We start from the raw sequence: 18,499 nt of genomic DNA, 5'->3' as shown, positions 1-18,499 counted from the left end.
AGACATATCCAAAACCCAGCCTGCTACTACTAGCTTCGCTTCCTTATCAACACCGCAGAAGACATGGAGTTGCCATGTTCATAAGAAACTGGGCAGTGGAGCATTGATCTTGGGGTATAAAATATCTTGGTGAGAAGAGGTCGGCTCCTGAAAATTGAAACTTTTCTTTTCCTTTCTGCAGGAAAATATTTTGCAGAAAGTGGTAATGACAGCCTTTGCGGACCGCACAGTCGTGACCATAGCTGTAAGTGACGTGGGTTGGGCTACTTCATTCCTCTGTAGCTTTGGTTCTAGGGGTCTCTGAGCCTTAAGTGTGAGAAGGTGAAATACACTCATGTTAAGTTGGGTGTATCTCTCCTGCTGCGTGTCATATGTACCGATGACACCATCTGAAATGTTAAGGACACCGGCTGATCCCATGCTGTGCTAGTTTTCAGCCTTGTGACGGTTCTCAGAAAGAACATCCCTAAGCTCCATTACCAATTTAGCTAACATTTATGTATGATTTCTCTGTTTCTACTCGTTTACCTGTGTTAAATAGAAGACAACGAGATGCCCATGGCCCGGGCAGGTGATGTCCCTCCATTAGGTAGCAGTGACCAGGCTGATGAGTGGCTCAGCCTCAGTCTGCTTGCTGGCAAGGGTGTTAGTTTTCTGCCTCCGCCTCGTTGTGTGTGGTTGGATTTTTGCTCTCATTGCAGCCCACTGAAGACTCGGTTTAATGAGGCACCCGTCCATTTCCCCTCGCTCATCCTCTTCTCTCTCTGCCTCTCTCTCCTTCAGCACCGCGTGTCCTCTATTGTGGATGCAGGCCTTGTTTTAGTCTTTTCAGAGGGTATTTTAGTGGAGTGTGACACGGGCCCAAACTTGCTCGAACACAAGAATGGCCTTTTTTCTACCTTGGTGATGACCAACAAGTAAACCGGCTTGATCTGCTCCTCCGAGGGTCTCGTCCTCTGGTAGATGTCTTGGCGGACTTTGCCTGAGGAAGGCAGGGCTGAGGCTGAGATTGAGGGACCGCTGGGGAGGAACTAACCATGGGGCACGACCGCACAGGTCAGCTTGCCCTGGTGCTTGCGCCATGCGTGATACTGACTGGGGAGCATGCTTGTGTTTTCAAAGACCGCACTTAAGAAGCAGGAAGCAGGTTTCCCCTCTGTCCTTGGGATCGGTGGACTTGAGGCTCTTTTCTAGTCACCTTCAAAAATGCCTCGTACATCACCTGTCCAAGAGAAGGCTTTAATCTAGGTGGTTACTTAGTGTAACTGCCCAGGAGCGTGAGCTGTTGGAGACCACTTGCTGCTCTTGGGGGAAAGCCACTCTCCAACATGACTCTTTCTCAAACTCCAGGAAATGACTTCCCGTGGGGCCCAGGCAAAGGAGACCACTCTTTCTCTGACTCTCCTAGTAAACTCCGTGGCTCTTCCTTCTTGATGAGGAGCAGCCTCGTGGGTTCATTCTCACCACAGCAAATGATCTAAGAGGCTAGAGAACCAGCTGATGTGAAGTACCACTTCTTGAATACGGATCAAGAACTGTCTCACTAGAGGCATTTAGAGAGAATTCCCCATTGCCGCTTCATGAATTGGGAGGACAGAGGAATGGAGGATCCTTGCTAACCCGGGAGACCAAGTCTCTGCTCTGCATGAAGCATGACACGGGTAGTGCCACGAAGTCTTTATCTTGAATCACAATTTGTATCTTTAAATGAAAAATTCCATCTTTTTAAACCCAATTTCTAACTGCATTTGTGGTACACATTTCACTATGCACACCCTTAGTGTGAAGGTCATTAAACTCCCAGCATCCCCCACATACCTAAAGCTCACAGGGACAAGGCATCACTGGGAGAGTCTGCAGAGGCCCGTGCCTCACAAATGGCTCATCAACCATAGGCCAGCATCGCACTTGTCACACGCCCCCTCCAGAACGATCAACAGCTCTGCTAAGATTTCTTTTCCTTCTCTGCCTAAAAGTTCCCCTGTTACCTTGGTTAAGTGTCCCTGAAACATTATAAGATATCTTTACAATGCATGTTTTTCCAGCTAGTTAGAAGGAGCCATCACGTGCCAAATTAATCTGTGGTATTTATTCATGAGAACTCTTTATTCCTCACTCTAAATTGGGTTAACTTCTCTGGAGCATTTTGAGATTTTCAACACTAACTGACCCCACGCTTTTTCAACAACGAAAAATAGTATGAGTCGATGGGATGGACACAAGTTATATTTATTTTTGTTGGCTAAGATTTTTAAGTGTTTTTATATTTTAATAAACATTGTTTTTGACTATTATCCCAATGTTTATGGAACTGTCTTCATAGACATAAAAGCCAAATTCTTTTTTAAGCCCCTCTGATATTTCTACTGGAGAAATAATATTTTTCTGAAGAGAAAGTGCATTAATAGCTATAAAGCAATCTGCTATGTTAATTTCTCCCAAATGTGAGGGAGTACACATGGCTCTAGTCTTTTCTGAAAAATGGACATTGGCCCCCAACTTCTGGCAAATTCCTAAAAATAGCTCATGGGTGACTACTGAGAACTTGAAAGTGGCTAGTCATGCTTGAGAGTCACTACAGATTTAAATTATGTCATGCATCTCAAACAGCAAGAACAGATTAATGGAAAAGGACTCGTGAAGATGTTTATATCAGTTACAAATCAAAATGCTAACAGAGCACAGATTGAGGATGTGTGTGTGTGTGTGTGTGTGTGTGTGTGCATGTATGTATATACTAGAGTTGCATTCAACTGCTTGTTGCTACTTTTAAAACACATCTCCCAGCAAATTTAAAGCTGCAAGAAGCTGGCTTTAGATTTTTATGGGATGGGCAAGAGTAAAGGCCACCACCTTTAGAATTTTCCTTCTAAACCACCAACAGAATTCCTAACAGCAGTCAGCGTTTATCATTTGCTTACATGTGCCAGAAGTGGTGTGCAGTTTCCACACAAATTATCTCACACTGTGCTGGAAGGCAGGGCCATCGTCGCCGCCATCATTACAATACTCGCCATGGTTGGTGAACATCCCTTGAGGTAGCCAGATTCCGTCTAGGGTGGAAACCCTTTGCCCTCTGAAGCTAGTGTCTCAATAACGATTCAACGATGATTCTGATGTTCATCATCTTGGTCATTTCTCTGTTTTTTTTCTTGATCTAACTGGACCCTAGTGATACCCCTGATAAAGCAGAGAGAGAGAGACCCACTGCTGAAGGACATTTTGATTATTCACAAGTACATGTGTGTGGTGCACTTAACATACGACATATGCTTGATAAATGGCAGTTTTATTATTAGTATTAAGTAACACCACGGCCCCTCTTCCAAGGTGGCATCATGGTAAGTGAGCCAGTGACTGATGGTGGTGTCCATCAAATAAGAGACTACATGTCAATAGCCCTGAATAACACAGTCTAATGCTGAGTTCCAGAAGAGACTTCTCCACGGTGCGGGAGGGGGGGATTTGCATACCTGAATCTCGCAGGGTCTCGCTCCTTCTTATGGTGTGTTAATCCAGAGGCTTAGCGGGCTCACACATGAGATAATTATAATCAAGAACAAAATATAACTGAACTGGTTCACGACGGCTCCCTTCAGCATTTCGTTGAGATACGTTTATTCGTGTGCCTAGTTGTCAGGTTTCGGTAAAACAGTGGCACAACTAACTGCACTAAAGTTAAGACAGAGCAAGCAGAACTGACTACACTGACTGTTACTTAAAAAGCATACAGAATAATTAACTAATACAAGGAGTGGCATTTCTCGGCATACTCAAAGTAAAGAAGCGACCCTGCACGACCAGTCTGTGGAACGCTCGCGCCCATTGTTTGGCTCGTGTGTGTGTGTGTGTGTGTGTGTTCACACCCCTAACAAGTCTTCCTGTTTCCCACGCTCACACAGCACCGGGTTCACACCATTCTGACGGCAGACCTGGTTATCGTGATGAAGCGAGGAAACATTTTGGAATACGACACCCCAGAGAGCCTCTTGGCCCAGGAAGATGGAGTCTTTGCCTCGTTCGTCCGTGCAGACATGTGAAGGGAAGCCTTCAACACTACTCGGATCTAAATGCCTGCAGTCAGCCCACCCCAGGGAGCCTCACCCTTGGCCTTCATAGGGCAGCAGCAAGAAACCTGGGCAGATTTCTGTATGGAAAAGTTGAAGCTTCCGTGTCCTGCTTTGGTTTAACAGTTTCCTAAGACACACTTATCGTAGGTTCACCAGGGATTCTTTTTCTGATGATCAGGCCGGGTTAGAATGGCAGGCTATGTTAAAACATGCAAGCTACTTTAAGAGGTAAATCAGTTTGAGTTGAGTCTGGGCAGTGTCTGTCATACATGGGAGTTGGAGTGAGTAATCTATATTACCACCCTCTTCCCCGGAAGGCTAACCTTGCCTCGCTGTTGGGGTGACCTGTAGGAAGAGAGTAAAAGAAAACTCATTTTTGAACGAGATACTCAAGTCCATGTATCCGCCTTAGAATATTTTCTGCGCTCTTAACGTTTTTTTTTTTTTTAACTTTTCCCCTTTTACATAATTTCCTGTCACCAAGAATTATCACATTTTTGGTACCTCTCTGTAAAACCAACCTCTTATAAGAGAAGGATCATGACAAGAGTTTGAATATTTGAAAACATTATACTTGTTTCCATTTTCCTCTGTCCAATAAACAGGAAGTTCAAGTTAGGTTCAGTCCTTTAGCAAGGGGTCAGTTAAGCTTTCTGGAGTTTAATTCTTTGTCAGCAAGGTAATGACTCTGAACCCTGAAATGCTATATTATTCAGGATCCAAAGGAATATAGGTAAATGGCCTTATCCATCACTCACACCATATATGTATGTGTATATATATATGCATATATATATTCATGTCACATATATGCATATATATATATTCTTGTCACATCTCAGCTGTATGCTAACCTTGGCACGTGCTCATTCCTCAAGGGTACCAGCTATTCCCTACAATACATCTCTGTGGGAGGGATTATACAGACAGTGATTGTTTATTTTCCACTTGGCAAATTTCACCCATAGACATGGATGACATACACGTGGCCATTTGTCCTGTTCTAATTTTAGTGCACAAGAGTATACCAGAAATATGCAGGATATTAGGTGTCCTGTTTCACTTAAAGGCGAACTCACTGAACATTAGCTTCCCTGTGATTCTAGCTACCACAGTTCCTGTAACCCTTGCCCATCTGCTACGAGCATTGCTGAGTTTCCTAGGGGGGAGGGGGATCTTCACACATTACAAGATCTCAAGGACTTGTAATTGATGGGGAATGTATTTGTTTCAAGACTTTATATGCTTGTATATCAACATATATATCCAGGTGCAGAACCCTAATGTGAGAAGTTCATGAAGATGGATAAAAACAGTCTGGATTACTTTGCTTTGTCACACAAATAAAAAAACTTCATTAGGAGAAATTAATAGTATTTGCAGAAAGCCAGTAGATCACAGTCATCACCAATAAACTCAGTCTCAGAAGTACTTCATAAAAGTTTGACTGACCTTCTGAAACACTGCTGGTGTGAAAAGGTTCTGTTTAGAGCTGAATATCCATGATGTTTGTTACCAAGTCACACCTCCTTCTTACATAGAGAGGTTTGCCTACAGACGTAGCCGCTTCAGGTGTAAAACTACACTATCCTGTGCAGAAGTGAGTCTTTGGTTCCCTAGAGCCTTTACTTGCTTACATTGAGTAAATGTTTATTTGCAAAACCTACCAAGTGAAGTCAGGGGTGATGTTCTCAGTTAATTAATCATGCACTAGTTTGTTTGTCTTACTTCCAGTGACAGGAAGGAATTTATGGGCAGAGTTTCTTTGTCTCAGCAGCTGCTACCAAGTAACCATTCAGAGACTTATTATTAATTATAAATGCTCAGACAATAGCCTAGGCTTGTCTCCAGCCAGCTCTTAAAACTTAAATGAACCCGTTTCTATTAATCTATGTGCTGTCCTGAAGCTATAAACTTCCCATGTTGCTTCTTCTGTGTCTGGCTCAAGATCCCTCCGACTCTGCCCTTCTTCTTCCCATCATGCTCTCTGCCTAGCTATCAGCCAATAGGCTTTTTATTAACAATGAGAGCAACACATATCTACAGTGTACAAAGATTTTTTTCCACAGCAGGAGTTTTTTTTTACTACAGGTTTAAAAAATGTCAAGGAAAGAAAATAATCTCAACAGAGTTAGACTTTACGTTCATCTAACCAAATCAACTTTACATAAATTTATTCTTTACTATCTGTAAAAAAAGCAATAAATGCAAAAAAAGTTCATAGTAAAATGACAGGTTATCGGTGTCATTGTGCAAGTAAAGGTAGTTTCCCTCAAAGGTTGTGACCATCCAGCATTTCTCACAATTCTCCTGGATCTAGATTAGGTACCATGAGATCTTCTAAGTAACTGGTATTATGACATGGACTGTGTCCTGTCCATCTCTGTGCCCTAAACAAATGAGTAGCTCCAAAGAAATATGACAATTTACCCACTGATTCTTTTTACTGCTAGTCACATGGTTGTTTACTCTTTCCTACTCCTTGTTATTCTTATTCTATTTATTCTCAGATATTAAATTTGTTTATTATGTGCACTATGTTTACTCTCCATAGTATGTGAGAACATATTGGCTTATCTTATGTAATAAACTAGTCCTTTTGTTTACTCAATTATGGTGGGTTACGTTTCTTCTGAAAAGTATTCCATTGCGTGTAAGCCAACATACTTGCCAGGCAATACCTGGCCTGCCTGCCTTCATGATTTCCAAGAGTCATGCATGTGTACCATCTACAGACTTCAGAACTGTTTCCATTGAGTGGACAATGCAATCTCTCCTTCTTCTTCTTCTCCTCCTCCTCCTTATTCATTTTTATTTTTATAACATCTTGAAGTTATAAAAGTGTTTCCATGACTGGACTTTTCCCAAATGTTTATTGACTGATTCTTATGATTTTTCTTTTAACCTGTCCCTTGTCACTTTCTAACAGTCTTTGGATTCTGACTGTCAGCTCCCATACTGACCCACTGTCTAAAACTACCTGACACTTATTAGAAGGAGAAATACCAGCTAAAAGGATGCACCTGGAGCTTAACATTCAGTAACTGTATGTTATTAACATCGTGGATTTATTAAACATCGGTAGGGTTCACTGGCTCAAAGTCACCAAGGAAGAGATTTTATGTATTTCTAGCAAGTGCCTCAGATGAGATTTACATATAATTGGCCAGGTTTGGGTTAAGTCACCTAAACCTGCCCCGAACCCTTCTCTGAGCCTTGAACTCATGAATTATCCTCCTCTGGACTCGGCCTCCCAAGTGCTGGGTTTCTGTGCCTGCAACGCCATGCCTGGTTGCACCAGCTTCTCTTGTCAGTGAAGTCACCCTACCCTGAATTGCTCAGACTTTTCCACGTCACAGCATGCGTTGTTTTGGTTCCTCGCCGATGCACTCTTGTTTTGAATCTCATCTGTGAAGATAGCCAGGGCGCCCAACACCGTTTCCTTTAGATTTGTCGTTTAACCATCAGTGGGAATTCTGAGCATGAATTTTTTTTCATGAGGATTCCATGTGTGCTGCTCACATCTGAGTTGGCTACTGAATCCTTTGCTTGTGGTTCTTCTGAGTTTGAGTTCCCAATGTGTACGCCATGTACATGCCATGTGCATTTCCGGAAGTAAGCGTGGACAGCTGTGCCTGGCTTGCGGGTGGTGGGCTGCTGCTGACACTTCCTCGTTTCCCAGCATGGAAGGAGTAGAAGGTATCCTGAGAGTTGTTCTCTTTCACTCTGCCACTTTTCTTTCTTCAGACACCATCTTTACATGTCGACGAACTCACGCCGTGTGTCTATGATTTGAGTCACCTCTCCTTGTATGCCCTGCAGCAAGTTTCTACTGGCATTTCACCCAATAGTCACCATATTCTGTTTCTCAAAGGCCAGGAGAGCCATGTCAGTCAGAGCTGGGGGAACTGGGGGACATCAGGGCTCAGGAACACTGTTGATGGACAATTTTGCCCTGCATCGTCTAAGTCAAGGATTTGCCTCTGAGGTCAAGGCTGTGGCCAGGTGGTACACAGCGACCAGAAGTAAAGTCTGGGGTCAGAGGGATGACCTGGTGGTTAAGACACCCGAGTCCAGGTCCCAGCATCTGTGCTGGATGACTCACAGCTACCTGTCACTACAGCTTCGGGAACCCACTCCCTCCCCTGGACTCTGTGAGCACTTACTTGTACCCAAATGTACACACACTCTTTCTTCCCACACGTGTGTACACTCAACTTAAAAGAAAATAAACCTCTCTTTTAAAGATGTAAAGTTTTATGTGGAGAAAAGCTTAACACAAATTAGAGGTGACACAACAACCAGTGATCTCAGAAAACCCAACGTACAAACAGCAGTTTTAAGAAGGGAACAGTACACTGCACTGGCCACTGATTGCACTGCTCTGGCCACTGATTGCACTGCATTGGCCACTGATTGCACTGCATTGGCCACTGACACACTGCTCTGGCCACTGATTGCACTGCATTGGCCACTGACTGCACTGCATTGGCCACTGATTGCACTGCATTGGCCACTGACACACTGCTCTGGCCACTGAATGCACTGCACTGGCCACTGATTGCACTGCACTGGCCACTGACGCACTGCACTGGCCGTTAATGTACTGTACTGGTCACTGACTACTTTCATTTTTTAGAGGGAGGAGTGTTTAAGAGGGAAAATCTTTCCTGTTCTGCTTGTCACATGATCTCATAAGCTGGCTGACAAAAACTTCTATTCCAATGTCTCCTGGCCTACCCCTACTATGGCTGGAGGAAAAGTCCAAAGGAGGATGCATTTTTCTTTGGAAACAAGAAAACAAAACAAAAATCTACCATGAGGAATCACCTCCAGATACGGGATTTTTGGCCCAAGTTTTACTTTCCTATAGAAATGGCTTTGTGCCACACAGCTCCCATGAGGCCTTTCTCACAACCATTCAAACAAGCGTCAACACACATCTGGAGTTGCACTCACCCACCACCGTAGGTTCCGACCCATAGGCTTTCCGTGCACTCTTCATTTCTCCCAGCAGCCTTCAACCCTAGACACTCAAAAGTGGCCAGCATTTAACCCGAACATCACAAGTCTGTGTCCTCCACAAAAGAAAGGGGGCATGGTGGAAAGGTGATAACTTGGGGTGATAATTGGGGCAACCCTTCTTCATTCCCACTTGACTGAGCTTCTAGAATGTGATAAAGTATTATATCAGGAACACAAGGCATCTAGGCCTTTGTCCAACAGCGTAGGGGAAAAATTAGCAAGCCTAATATTTCATGAGGAATTCTTGGCTTAAATGGTATTTTAATAAAACTTAGCTATGCCTGCCAATAAAACATAGAGATGAAATAATGATTTATGGTTTAAATATTATATAACCTCTGTAATGTCTGGTACCATCTCATATCAAACAACACAAGATAAATAAAAATCATTGGGGAAAAGAACAGAAGAATAATATGACATCAATTTAGACATTAATAGAATACATATGATAAAACCATCCCTTTAAATTTTTGCTGCAAGGATAAGAGTAGCTGATATATGCTGGGTATATATGACAGGAACCTTGTGAGTATGCTCTAGTTTAATCTTGAAAAAAATCTGTTAAGTGAAATATTTTTATCTCCTTTTATCAGAGAAGCCAGCTTGCCCAAGCTTTAGTGGAACTGGCTGAGAGGCAAATTCTAGCAATCCGACTTTAAGACTATATTATTAACCATGGGATTCACTGAAGACTAGACTAGACTAGACTAGACTTGTGAGTTAGTGTCTCTTGACAATCAGTAATTTATCTTGTATGTGGTATACAGTAAAAAAAAATGACATGTGACTCTATTTGGGACAGTACTGACAGGGGACTAGAGGAAATTAGAAGACTGGGTTATATGATATTTAGCTTCCATCGCTTAGTGGATATGCAGTATAGCATTTCTCAGTTGAGTCTGCATTCCTGTTTCTTCATTTGCTAAAAAGGAAGACTCAAGCATGCGACAAACTGCTTCCTTTGCAAACTGAGCTTCATTCACCACAAGCGATTGCAAAATGAAAACATGATTACAAAACATGCTCCAGTATAAAATATTAGTAATGAGACTTCAGGACATACACTGCATCCTATGGACACATCTGACCTTTTCTAGTCACAGGATCAATTTCTCTTCTAAAATAAATTTGTAGCCATGCAGGGGTGGTACATGACTTTAATCCCAGCACTCGGGAGGCAGAGGAAGGTGGATCTGAGTTCCAAGCCAGCCTGATCTACAGAATGAGTTCCAGAACAGCCAAGGCTGTTACACAGAGAAACACTATCTTGAAAAACCAATTTATTAAATAATAATAATAATAAGGAATTGATATCCTAAATCTGTAGTGGTGAAGTCATATATCAAGGTGAGACATTATATAATTATATCTCATACTATAAATGCCCCTGAGGTTTTGATAAGGACAAACAATATCAATGTGTTACAGAAATGTGTATATTTCTTATGGAATGACAATAAAAACATCACACACTCAAAATTAAACTGTCTGAGAAAGCAGCCTAGAATGATCTTTTAACTGTAGACGTATTTCAATGCGGCATTTTCTGGACACAATAGGCAGCTGAGCTGCACATACAAGGCCACAGTGGCTGTGACAGAATGCACAAGAACTGTGCAGGGCTCCAGTCAACCAGAACACCAGCTCGAGGAGGGAGAGGTGGGCGCCGGCCCCACCTCCACCTGGGACCCCGTTTGATGATTGATAGCCGCTGGGAGAGAGAAAGTCAGTTCTCATCAAGAATATGGCTTGGGGCAGTTCACGGCACATGGTAGATCCAGTAGATGTCCACATACCCAAGAGTGTGTATACAGGTAGCACTAACTGGATTCAATTGGCTTTTTTAAAAGAAAAAAAAAAACAGGAAGATAAAAATGAGGACACAAAGTTGGAGAGGTGTGGAAACCTTGGAGGAGTTAGAGAAGAGGGGTCAATATGGTCAAATTAACACATAGGACATTCTCAAAGAACACACACACACACACACACATGGCTGAGAATGTTAGCACAAGAGTTAGCAAAAATAATAATCTGTAAGAAATTTTAGAGTGTGTGTATTTGTTGACGGGTTTATAAAACTGTGCTCAGCCTGTTTCATCAGGAAAACAAGTGGAAAGAACTTCCTACCGAGAGACTGGCTGACAACCCGACACGGGCAAGGGTAGAGCCTCAGATACCAGTGAAAGGAACATAAATGGCACAGCCGGTTTAGAGACCTGGAAGGTTCTACCAGGACTAATTATGCATTTATAGCTTAAGTTGGAATTCCACATGCACACAGCTCAACAGGTAAAGCAATCAGAGGATCCGAGACGCTAAGCTCAGGCAGGTGGGGTTACAGCCTAGCAGAGGCAAATCGTCAAGGATGTGACACGGGTCACGCCGCCGCCTCTGTGTGGAGCTGCATCGTTGAGCAGACAGGTTCTTTTTGGTTAAATATTTATTCTCTCTCTCTCTCTCTCTCTCTCTCTCTCTCTCTCTCTCTCTCTCTGTGTGTGTGTGTGTGTGTGTGTGTGTGTATACATACATGTACTGACATGAGGACAAGTGCCCTTGAGGCCAGAGGTCACACACATGCAGGAAACACACTTGCTGTGATGGGGCAGGTGTGGAGGTGCATAGCTTTATTTCAGCATGCAGCAGGCAGAAGCAGGCTGTGCTCTGTGGCTCTGAAATCAGCCTGTGAATTCTAACAGTGAATCCCTGACCAGTCAGGGATATGTAGCAAGACTTTAGCCAGAAATAAGCTAATCAAGCCAGTGCTGGAGAAGCGAATCCTTGAGGTTCCCTGGCAGCCAGATCTGCCTCCTTGGCAAGTTCCAGAAAGAGATCTTGTCACAAGAGAAGGTGGGCGGCATCTGAGGAACAGCATTTGAGGCTGTTCTCTGGCCTCCAATCCACATGCACACACATGTGCATGCATCCTTGCTTACACACACACACACACACACACACACACACAAAATGCAGAGGTAGGTGATATCAAAGTTCTTGCAGACTTCCAAGAAACAGCTGATTCTGTTCTAGTTTGTTCTAATTCACAGAGAAGGAAGGCTCATCAGTTCTACAAAGACCCAAGACTAGTACCAAAAGCCAGGAAGGGTCAATTAGAAGTGTTTAAAGAGCCTAATCTTACATAGAAATCTTTCTTCAAAAATCAAGATCAATTGTTTAGAAAGCAAAACCCAACACATTACATAAAATAATAGCTCATCATAGAAAACAGACTCAATCTCAGAAGTGTAAAAACAGGGCAACATTTTTAATCTAGTGATTTAATTCACAGTGTTAACTGGTCAAAACAAGAGTCAGTTAAACATGCATTTGGCATAGTTTATTTCACTCTCAATCACTGATTAACAACTAAAAAAACTTAAGACACATTATGTCAAAATGAATTACATGTAAGTTCTTTGCTCTGGAAGATTTCATTAATGCCACAAGCAGAAAGCCACACTAGTCACCTCTATTATTATTTATCATTGATTAAAACTACTGATAATAAATAATAATTTACATTGCAAGCAATGAAACAAGTTAAAATAAAAATATATTAAAAATTAAAATTAAAAAATACCAAATAAAAGCTGTGATTGTTTTTCAGTAATACCATGTTACAGACATGCTGGTCACTTCTCAGCCCTCTGTGTTCTCACCTCTGAGAGGTGGAGCTCAGTGTCTCTGTTTTACCAAAAGGGAAATAAAACTGGGTGACTACAAGCCCCAACTGGGGAAATGACAGGATTGGTTTCTAAGCACAGTCTCTTGTTTTGTTTTTCCAGAGCCAGGAATTGAACCCAGAGCTTCATGCATGCCAGGCAAGTGCTCCGCCCCCGAACTACATTCCTAGCACCACCTGAATCACAAAGTTCCCTCACCCCAAGACTCTGTGAACTTAACCAGTTACCCTCCTGCAACTTTTCAACGGCAACAGCAGAAAACAAACTAAACAAACTGACCCCAAGAAAACCTTTTAGGCTCAGATAATCTCTACCTGAAGTAAAACCCCTGCTTTAACAGTAGAAAAGAAAACCCCTAACTTTCTTGGGCTCAAAGCTACAAGTCCTTTTAAGTCTTTCAACTGCTGTAGTCCCTTCTGAGCCTGGCATTTTTTGAAAGGTGGTGATAAGCAGCCGCTCACCAAGGAGTTCTGGGAAATGTCAGGTTCTCTTTCCAGGCATTGCATGAGTCATTGGGTTTGGAAGCCCAGGATAGAGAAGGACATCTTTGGAAATCTCTCCCGAAGTGCTGAGAGCTCCCACTACAGAGCACAGCCTGGGTTCATGCAGATCCCCCCACCCCAGCCCCTGCCTCCCTCTCTTGTACACTATAATATCAATACCCAAGTATTGGACACATCAACAGCTAACAGCATCGATTTCTCATTCCTTGGGGTGTGGGATCCCAGCTTTGTTTAGAACTAGCGCTTTGTAGCCTCCATGTAGAAAATGCTCACGGATACTCTCTCCTTCAAGGAACCAATTTTCTCGTGGTGACATTCACAATTCCAGTAAGACAGACATAGTGATGTCTGAGTTCTTGTCTCATTACAGGTTGGTTCCTGTTCAGTATCTGGCATCAGTCAAATTTAAGAGCTGTGGAAGCACCAACACGAGTATTGATTATATACCATCCTCAGAAGGTTTGGGAGAGCTCAGAAATAACACCCTGCTCTATAAAATGGGAATACATTGTCCCTTGTTTTCTCAGCCTTAGATTAGAAAGAAAGGTGATAATGGAAGGAATTTCCCTCCCTTCCTACACTCACCTCTTGCTCTGGCTGCTTGGCCAAAACCAATTATCACATTTTAATAAGAGTTCATAGGGCAGGCACTGTATACAGGATAACTTGTCTTACCTTTGAATGTATCCATCTTCTTCTGTTCCTGCAGCAAAAGACCTAGAGTTAGATACATGTTTAAGAAAAGGGGGTTTATTTGGCTGTTTGGGGACTGAAAAGACAAGATGGAGTATACTTGCAGCCCCATCTCTGGAGAAGACCTCAAGGAAGGCACTCCATTCACCCAAGACCACAAGATCACATGGGGCATGAAGCCAGAGATTCAGAGCAGCCTGCTCTCTTGGGAACTATCCCGATCCTCAAGACAAGCCTCGGTGCCTGTCAGCAGAAGAACGGACACAGTACACATACAGAATGAAGTTTCATTCGGTCATAAAGAGACTAATGCAATGGGTGAACAGGACACCTGCACTCAAATCTGATGGCTTGAGCTCAATCCACAGGACCCATGTGGTGGACAGAGACCCAACTCCCCAAAGCTCTCCTCTGACTTCCACACACACGCCACGGCGTTTGTCCCCATCCCCCCCCCACAAACTAGTAATGAAAATGTTTGTAAAGAATGGCACTGTGTCATTTGTTTAAAGAAATGAATGGAAGTGGAGATCATCATACTGAGAGAAACAAACGCAGACCTTTCTCTCAGACAGAGGACAGGGATGGAGGGAGAGGGGAATACGGACAAAGAGGAGACAGACTTCAGGGAATATGCCTCTATGAAACCTATCCCTGTACAATGAATACATACTCATGAAAGTTTTAGGAAAACTGACCAACAGTAATTATCTTCTGAGGACTATGCCTTCAGGACTTACCCACCTCCTAAAAAACTCCCTCATTCCAGAGGCTAGGGAAATGACAGTCCATATGAGTGCAGAGCAACTTTGAGGACTTGTGCTCGGAGGTCCAGTGCCCAGATAAAAAGCCAGGCAGGTGGCATGCATTTAATTCCACGGATGGCAAACCAGAGATGGGAGTATCCTTGGGGTTCACTAGTCAGCTAGCCTAGACTAATTGATGAGCTCCAGACCAACGAGAGACTAATCTAGAAAAATGAGTTGAATGGAGTCTGAGAAACAACACCTAAAACTAACTTCTGACCTCCACACACATGCACACACATGTACTGTGCACCTGCACACATATATGTGCACATACAACATAAAAACAGCACACCCGCACTCACACATATTCAAAGTATTTCTCCATCTCTCACTGTGCCACACCTAAGACCAAGCTGCCGGCCCGGGAACTCTTGAAGGACACATTCAGACTGTATCCAAACCACAGCACCCTCACCCTAAACTGAAACTTCTCACATCTCTGGGATAGTGTGTTGTGCTTCACGTTACCGGAAGAATTTATACCTTCTCATTAAAGACATTTTAATCCGTGCTCAAGATTTTATTCTTGTTTTGTCTCTGGCCAGGGAAACCTCAGAGGAGTATAAAAACACATCGCTGGGCGTTTTCCATGTAGTTGGACCATGGATGGAAAAACCACTCCTCAGAAAGACTGGCCGGCGGGAAAAGCACTGTAAGAGCAGACGGCGTTCTGAGCCTGCCGCAGCTGCTCACTCACCGGGCAGGTGAGCTTACATAGGTTGCTTTACTACACTTTAAACTTACAAGGAATGTGAGGAAATAACCTAGTTCTCACTGGGTCTCTGGTTGTCACAGCCTAGTCCTTGGCTGAACCTCAGGTCTTACTTGCTGAGTAAGTGGAAAGATTGATGGACCACTCATGGGTGTGTCCTGCCTCTGTCTTCTCTGTCCTTCTTCTTTATTAACTGTGCTGCTCTCCTTGGTAATCTTCAAGCGTGTCAAGCTATTTCCTACTTCAAAGCCTTCATGGGAGCTCTTGAGTTCCCTGAAGTGCCCAACCCCCAGTATGGTTGCATATGCAAGGTCAACCTCCAGTAGACTTCCTCGGGTGGAGTTCATGTTGTTCTGAGAAGTGTTCACTGAAGCCTCATGGACCTGATGCTCTCAGATTAGGGTAGATTAGGCTGGCTGGCCAGCCTTCCCCAGGGGTCTTCCAGTCCTATCTCCCCAGGGCTGAGACTAGAAATGTGCCATCACAGCAGACTTTCTTACTTGGAGCTTGAACTTTGTCTGGTCCTCTTATTGCTAGGCCAACATGTACTGACTGAACAGTCTCCCCAACCCCTGATTGATTGTTCATAAACTTTCATGTTTCATAATTATACAACCCATCCCTTTTGTGCTTAATAGACTACAGTTTCCTCTCTTCCCACCTGCCTCGAGAGCAGAGTGCTTGTTTTATCCACCTAGATGCAAATAGAAGGGTAAAGGTTGTTACTAACCGTTCCCCTCATGGCTTTCTAACTCACCCTCTCTCCTGAGTTGGTATCCTTGAGTTGACCACAGTAGCTGGATGTAAGTCCTTATCGTTCGCAATTCTGGTGGATCTCTTTGACAAGATGAATTACCTAAGTAAAAGAAGAGAAATATTTAACGTATGTGTGTATACATATACACCTAGCTAAAAAAAAAAGTGTTTTCTGGATGCGCTAAAGCAGATACTGTGAAGAGTTATAGTGTCGTTCTCAATTGATGATAACCCTCTGAAGTGAGTTTGTGACATGATGTTTTGATTACTAGTTTATGTAATGTTTTATTAAGCTGACTCCAGAGCAATACGTTCCCAAGTGGCTTAGATGAGGACACAAATAAAGCAGCACACTGAGAAAATAAACCAACCACCATCCTGGCTGTTGATGCAGTTGCTCTGACTGTCATCTGGAAGATTTTCCAAATGCCAAAGTCCAAGGGTTGAAAATTCACAAGTCAAGTCAAAGGCAGAGTCGCCAGGCACAAAGAACCCGGCCCTCCATCTCAGAAGTCATTTCCAGGGCCCCCGCCAGCCTTCATTTGGTAGTCACAGCAACAGGCAGTTGAGAAAGACACCTCTCCCTTGCCTGCAAGTGCCTGACTGGCTTTATTTCTTTAGAGAGTAAGAACTTCGGGAACCCTTGCCGTTGTTCTTTTTTTTCTTGTTGCTGGGAAGAAATGCCTGCAAGAGCATTGTGTGGAAGGAGGGGTTTGCTCGGCCTGGCAGTTTAGAAGACACAGTCCATCATGGCAGGGAAGGCACGGCGGCAGGGGGGAGAAGCCACCCTGCATCTGCGGACTGCCCGGAAGCAGAACAGGTGGATGCTGGCGCTCTGCTCACTTTCTCCCCTCTCCTTTCTTGAACCCCAGCTGGTGAGGCATTGCCCATGCTCCAGATGAGTCTTCCTTCCTCTGCTAATTCTCTCTGGAAAATCTCTCTCTGCTTCCTGGCCGCTGGCTAGAGCCATTTCCGCTATGCAAGGCTCTTGGCCACATTTCACGGCTCTCTGCATGCCTGCGGAATGTCTTTTTTTCCTGCTTTTCAGTGTACTCTAGATAGATCTAGTTTTTCAGAGACTGGGTTGTTGGATACCAAGCAATCCAAGAACGTTCTTCTGGTATCCCAGTCTCCGCTGCTTTGCACAGAATTCCTTTGACACCATCTGATAGTTCCCTTTATTTAACTTTTTAAATTTTTTATTATTTATTTTGTGTGTGTGTGTGTGTGTGTGTGTGTGTGTGTGTGTAAGTGTTTTGCCTGCAGGTGTGTCTGGGTATTAGGCATGTGACTGATGTCTACGGAAGTGGATATTGAATCTTCTGGGACTGGAGTTACAGTTGGTTGTGAGCCACCATGTGGGTGCTGGGAATTGATCTCAAGTCCTCTGGAAGGGCAGCCAGTGCTCTTACCGCCTTTCCTATTTTAATCACATCCTTGGTTGTGTCAGAACTTACCAGTTCAGGGCTCCTCTGCTACCACTGTCTGTCTCCTAAGATCAGCAGCAACGACACATATTTACATATTCCCAGCTATGTAAACACATATTAGATGTTTAGTAACCAGGCATGGTATATTGATTTTTTTCATCTCAGCACTCAGTTGTGGACTTTCCTTCACACTGTGTGAATATAGGTCTCCGTGATTGGCTTACTAAAGAAGCTGGCTGGCCAATAGCTGGGCAGGTTATGGTTAAGTGGGAGAACCAGACTAAGGACCCTAGGAAGAAGAAGGGCGGAGTCAGAGGAGTCTACATCCAGACACAGAGAGGAAACAGGAGGCGCAAGATGAAAGAGGTGATACCATGTGGCAGAATGCAGATGAACAGAAGTGGGTTAATTTAAGTTCTACAAGTCAGCTAGTAACGAGCCTGAGCTGTTGGCTGAGCATTTACGATTAATGTTAAGCCCCTTTGTGGTTATTTGGGGACAGCTGCCAAGACACAAAAGAAACTCCAACCTACACTCAAGTGGTTGAGTCAGGAGTGTTGCCTTGAATTTCAGACCTGTCTAGGCTACATGGTGAACTACAGGCTAGCCTGGGTTGCACAGTGAAATCCTGTCTCAATGAACAATGATAAAATCACTTAAGGAAAGAGGAGCAGAGGTGTAGCTTGCTTGGTAGAGTGCTTGTCTAGCGCGCACAAGCTCTGAAAAACAAATCAAAACAAAAAAACAAGCATGACGGTGTGCACCTGTGACCCCAGCACTTGGAAGATACAGGCAGGATCTGAGGTCAAGGCCACCAC

The 18,499-nt window shown here is 43.6% G+C and overlaps 1 protein-coding gene and 1 long non-coding RNA gene across 9 annotated transcripts in view; one reads left to right on the top strand and one right to left on the bottom strand.

Annotated features, from left to right (window-relative positions):
* Positions 1 to 6,681, top strand: part of Abcc9 (ATP binding cassette subfamily C member 9) — a 117,631-nt gene extending 110,950 nt beyond the window's left edge. For 4 of the 6 annotated variants that reach the window (XM_021228884.2, XM_040743539.1, XM_040743540.1 and 1 more), the window contains 2 exons: positions 182 to 244; positions 3,903 to 6,681. In XM_021228884.2, the coding sequence (XP_021084543.1) occupies positions 182 to 244; positions 3,903 to 4,040 (201 nt within the window). In that variant the 3' untranslated portion in view covers positions 4,041 to 6,681. Of the gene's footprint in view, positions 1 to 181; positions 245 to 783; positions 960 to 3,902 lie in introns of all 6 variants that reach the window. The other 2 variants (XM_040743541.1, XM_021228882.2) reach the window with 1 other exon arrangement.
* LOC110341421 overlaps positions 1 to 18,499 on the bottom strand; it is a 33,453-nt gene that overhangs the window by 8,541 nt on the left and 6,413 nt on the right. For 2 of the 3 annotated variants that reach the window (XR_002383363.2, XR_005876598.1), the window contains exons 3-5: positions 16,253 to 16,351; positions 13,957 to 13,984; positions 12,344 to 13,693 (exon numbers count right to left, since the gene is read on the bottom strand). This is a non-coding gene — a long non-coding RNA (uncharacterized LOC110341421). Of the gene's footprint in view, positions 1 to 12,343; positions 13,694 to 13,956; positions 13,985 to 16,252; positions 16,352 to 18,499 lie in introns of those variants that run through there. The other variant, XR_005876599.1, reaches the window with a different exon arrangement.

Source organism: Mesocricetus auratus, unplaced genomic scaffold, assembly GCF_017639785.1.
Source record: "Mesocricetus auratus isolate SY011 unplaced genomic scaffold, BCM_Maur_2.0 Super-Scaffold_100001, whole genome shotgun sequence".
NCBI classification, from domain to species: domain Eukaryota; kingdom Metazoa; phylum Chordata; class Mammalia; order Rodentia; family Cricetidae; genus Mesocricetus; species Mesocricetus auratus.
This window is presented reverse-complemented; position numbering and strand designations above follow the sequence as displayed.